At 24.7% G+C, this 4,415-nt stretch overlaps 2 protein-coding genes across 3 annotated transcripts in view; both read left to right on the forward strand.

The window, feature by feature from the left end:
* Positions 1 to 557: 557 nt before the first annotated feature.
* Positions 558 to 1,639, forward strand: LOC102674084 (acylphosphatase-1-like). The gene is made up of 4 exons (XM_006619113.2): positions 558 to 782; positions 847 to 863; positions 1,200 to 1,309; positions 1,389 to 1,639. Exons 1-4 carry the CDS (start codon positions 734 to 736, stop codon positions 1,501 to 1,503), a joined length of 291 nt encoding a protein of 96 aa, XP_006619176.1. The 5' UTR covers positions 558 to 733; the 3' UTR covers positions 1,504 to 1,639.
* A 2,298-nt stretch (positions 1,640 to 3,937) lies between these two features.
* The window catches only part of LOC102674306, a 4,034-nt gene continuing 3,556 nt past the window's right edge, over positions 3,938 to 4,415 (forward strand). Inside the window, exons 1-2 of one of the 2 annotated variants that reach the window (XM_006619115.2) lie at positions 3,938 to 4,151; positions 4,234 to 4,338. In XM_006619115.2, coding sequence (XP_006619178.1) covers positions 4,285 to 4,338 — 54 coding nt within the window. In that variant the 5' untranslated portion in view covers positions 3,938 to 4,151; positions 4,234 to 4,284. Of the gene's footprint in view, positions 4,339 to 4,415 lie in introns of both variants that reach the window. The other variant, XM_006619114.2, reaches the window with a different exon arrangement.

Raw genomic sequence — 4,415 nt, forward strand, 5'->3', positions numbered from 1 at the left:
ATTCTAAATAAAAAAATTAAATTTTCATAAAATAAAAAAACTATCAATTAATTTTTAATTTTAATTTAATATATTATCAGTTATTATAAATTTTTTATTAAATTTTGTTTAATAATTTATATTGTTAAATAAATTTTAATTTTTTAATTTTTAAAGAAGAAATTACCGAATTCATTCCATGTCAATATCTCATGACATTGAACTATACTTAAATTTTTATATTTTTCTAAAATTTTTGATTTTCTTTAATACACAATTTTAATATCCATTAAGATTTTGTTTGTTTTTAAAGTTTTGAAACATTCATTATAATTGTTTTTTCAATTAATTTTACAATCGTATTATTTTTTGAATATATTTTTTATCGTAAGATTTATTTTCATTTAATAAACATAATATTTTTACTGTTAATTTGAATTTAATTTGACTTATTAAAAAATTTGACTACGCATTTTTATCAAATTTATTTAATATTCAAATTATGTTTAATTCTTTAAAATATATAAAAATTGGTTTCTAAGGATACCGCTATTAACTAGCTAGAACAGCTGATAAAATCTTAAGTAGCGACATCTACTCAATTACGTTTCACAAATCAACATACGCACATTCAGATTTTTTTCCAAATAATGATTGAATGTTAACGAAGATATATCTTGAGATTATTGTTTTCTATTTTCTCGTTTTCATTACAACATAATTATTGATAACATCTCAAAATATCAATATAATAATGGTACAATTAATCGGTGTTGACTTCGAAATATTTGGAAGAGTACAAGGTAACTGAATATTGTTTTTTAACAAAATTATGATGGTATTAATTTTAGATTCTCTTTCTTAAAGGTGTATTCTTCAGAAAGGTAAGTAACATGAATTAATTAACAATTAATAACTAATATAAATCACGAAGAAATATCGCAAATTTTACAATTTGATATAGAAGTGACATCTGGTAGGTGAAAAAGTTATTAAGAATGAATAAATATACATATCGATATTTTAAATTGAAAATCAAATTCATCTAATATTTTTTGTATTTTTAATTTAAAATAAAAGATAATATTTTTTGTATTTTTAATTATAACTGTAATGCTTATGCGTATACTTATGTCTGTATTTGTGAATCGGTAAATCAGTTTCCTATCGGTAAAATATTCAAACTAACCTTAAATAATTTATTGTTTTTATTAATACAGTATACTCAAAAACACGGTAACGAGTTAGGTTTAAAAGGTTGGTGTATGAATACTGATAAAGGCACAGTTATAGGTCACCTCGAAGGAGAAAAAAACAAAATAGAGGAAATGTAAGTTTAGTTCAAAATGTTTAAAAAATTTTTAAAATATATTAAATCATTATTCCTGTTCAATATATTTTTATTATAGGAAAAATTGGTTACGATATACAGGAAGTCCGCAATCAGCTATAGATAAAGCGGAATTTCGTAATGAGAAAGAGATAAGTAAACTCTCGTTTAATAATTTTGAAATTAAAAAATAGTTTTTCATTCAAGTGAAATTATTGAGTTGTTTTTTCTTTAATATTATAATTTATATAAAATTATAAAGGATATGTATATGATGTGTTAATATATACGATACAGTTAAAATAAAATAAAAATATTTAATTTATTATATTTTATCCTATATTTTTTTGTATAGATATTATTTATAATCTTATTTCATATATATTTTTCCATAATTTAATATTAAAAAATATATTATATTAAAAAATACATTATATGCATATAAAGAAAAGTTATTCATATTTTAATATTTATTAACTTTTCTAATTTTTTTTTTATTTTAATATCATATTTTTGTATAATTTATGATATTTGTGATGTTAAATTATCACCTTATATTATTTATGACTCTGATATCTCTGTTCGCTATCTGAAAAAAACATTATGAAACAATATTGTTATTTCTTTACATATTATAAGTGACAAGCGTACGATGAATGAACACTTTTAAGGCAGCATTAACCGTTCCGTACAATTTCTACCGCTATCGGCACAAACTTCATTAGTTGTCGAGCGCGAACCGTCGCGTACGCTTCAAAACTTTCGCCTGTCGATCTTTCTGTCGTATAGATGCAGTTGCACTTTATATTTATCTGACTATCTCATCATTATATAAAATACTTCTGTTTAATTTTATTTAATTTCCATTGATATCATCTATTAAAATAACAATTAAAATATGGAACAGTTGGAAATGTCAAAATTAATCAATATTTAAGATAAGACAGTGTCGAAAAATTTTAAGATTTTCATTTCATTTCATTATGGTCAATAAATGATCTAATTATATAGAGGTATGTCATGTAGAAATATGTCATGTTTAGTTAAGAGCAGCAATTCATGAATTGTAAAGTGTATTAAGAATAGACTGGTAATAACTAGATAATTGAGTGGTAGTGATAATACAATGATTGGCAAACGTGGGGAAATGTCACAATCAGCATGAAGTGTTTCAAGAAATTCTTTCAGCACACTTGGCATTTACAACAGGTAAGAATACATATATTCCATAGAAACTGGTCTCGCTTTGCTTGATCAACAAAATCTTCGGATAATATTTTTTTAAAAACATAAAAACATATCGAACACCTCTATTAATTAAATTTATGCAAATTAATTTTTAAATACTATCAAAATTCAAGGTTTCTAATTTTTTAGTAATATTGTGACAGTGTTTTTTTCAATATGAACGACTTATTTATGTAAACGACCTTGTACTATACATAATTACGAATATGATAATTATAAAATGGTAATTATAATATTATCATTATGATAATTATTTGTGTTTTATTAAAAAAGAAAGAAATTAGAGAAGAAGAAATCGATATAATATTTTTATAAATTTTATAAAATGTTTTTCTTTGTTATTTCACTTTGTTCTTTCACCGAAAATTATAAATATATATAAAAGATTATGTGTGATAGTAAAACGATTCATAAAAACGTTAAACATCGACAAGTACACTTGTTCGTCATTTGAGTGGTAGCCTTGTGCCTCTTTGAGAACGAGTTACTTTCGTTCGTCGATTTAGACACAACCTTACCATACTTTCACCTTCTTGTTCGAAAAAAATTTCATTTCTAATAATTAATCGGAGTTCATTGAATCATAGCCAATGAAGTCGGATCAATAAAAAATAAGAAATCGATCAATGATGAAATAAAAAAAAAAAAAAAAGAAAAGAAAAGAAAAGAAAAGAAGTATACAAAATTTCTAAATTATTCTTCAACAAACTTCAATTTGTTGTTGTATCAGTCATCGAGTAATACTTTCTTATTTTATGGAATTTAAATTTCAATGTGATCATTCACAACAACATTTTATTTTTATATCCGGCTTTTCTATTTCTTGATTCTCCTTCACGAGATTTGCGATTACCTGTTGAAAACATGAGCCTCGCCAGATTACGCAAGGTATCGTACGTATCATCATTGCTGGTGCATCCTCGAATTGTTGCGCATTTGCTCACGTAACAATTCTCGCACTTCAATAACATGAAATTCTTTTTATATATACTTTATTCAATTTTGATATTTTATTCAAAGCACTATATATCTTGAATTTTTCATATTTTTGAAAATCATTGTGTCGATCTATAAATTTAGAATTTTCATCTTAAGCTTTTAATACTCGCAACTTTATACGAATGATTACTCGAATAACTTTGATAACTTTATGAAAATACTTTTAAAAAAATTTAACTTTTGATTATAACATTTAAATAAATTAAAAGTTATAAATGCTATTGAAATGAAAAGATTAAGTAAAATTAAAAAACAACGTTGATCTTTTTAATACCAGACGTTATCATACCATAAAAATATTGATGCTACTTCCTTTTTTTTTTTTTTAACTTATCATATTATTTAAAAAGGTAGAAAGAAACGTAAAGAAATGATATCGATGAGCATCGAACTTCCTCTAAACGATTTATGAGCCGATTAGTGGCGATCGGCATTCACACGAGAGTAGTTCGATAATAAGAGATCAGGGGGTCGGGACTGATAAAGGTTGATAATGAGCCCCGACTCGACGTAACTACTCAGTTCCTCCGGTGTCGCACGCAAATAAACTACAATCTTTCTCGCCTCGAACGAACGGGTTGAACGTCTTAGAAACGTGTGTTTGAAGAATAAAAAATTTAAAAATCGATTAAATATTCCGATAATACTGTTACATCAAGTTCTTTTTTTTTTGTCAGCAATTTACATAGCGATATAATGTGACTAACATCATCCAGTTGGTCATAAATATGAACGGCGATGGTAATTGTCATACTAGGAAATATGGATACCCGTTTAATAACGTGAGTGTCTGATCTAATCGCAATTTTTATCTTAAAGAACATCTTGTTTTTCTTTCTTTTTTTTTTTTTTTCCTTTA

Source organism: Apis dorsata, unplaced genomic scaffold (assembly GCF_000469605.1).
Source record: "Apis dorsata unplaced genomic scaffold, Apis dorsata 1.3 scaffold_390, whole genome shotgun sequence".
Lineage (NCBI taxonomy): Eukaryota > Metazoa > Arthropoda > Insecta > Hymenoptera > Apidae > Apis > Apis dorsata.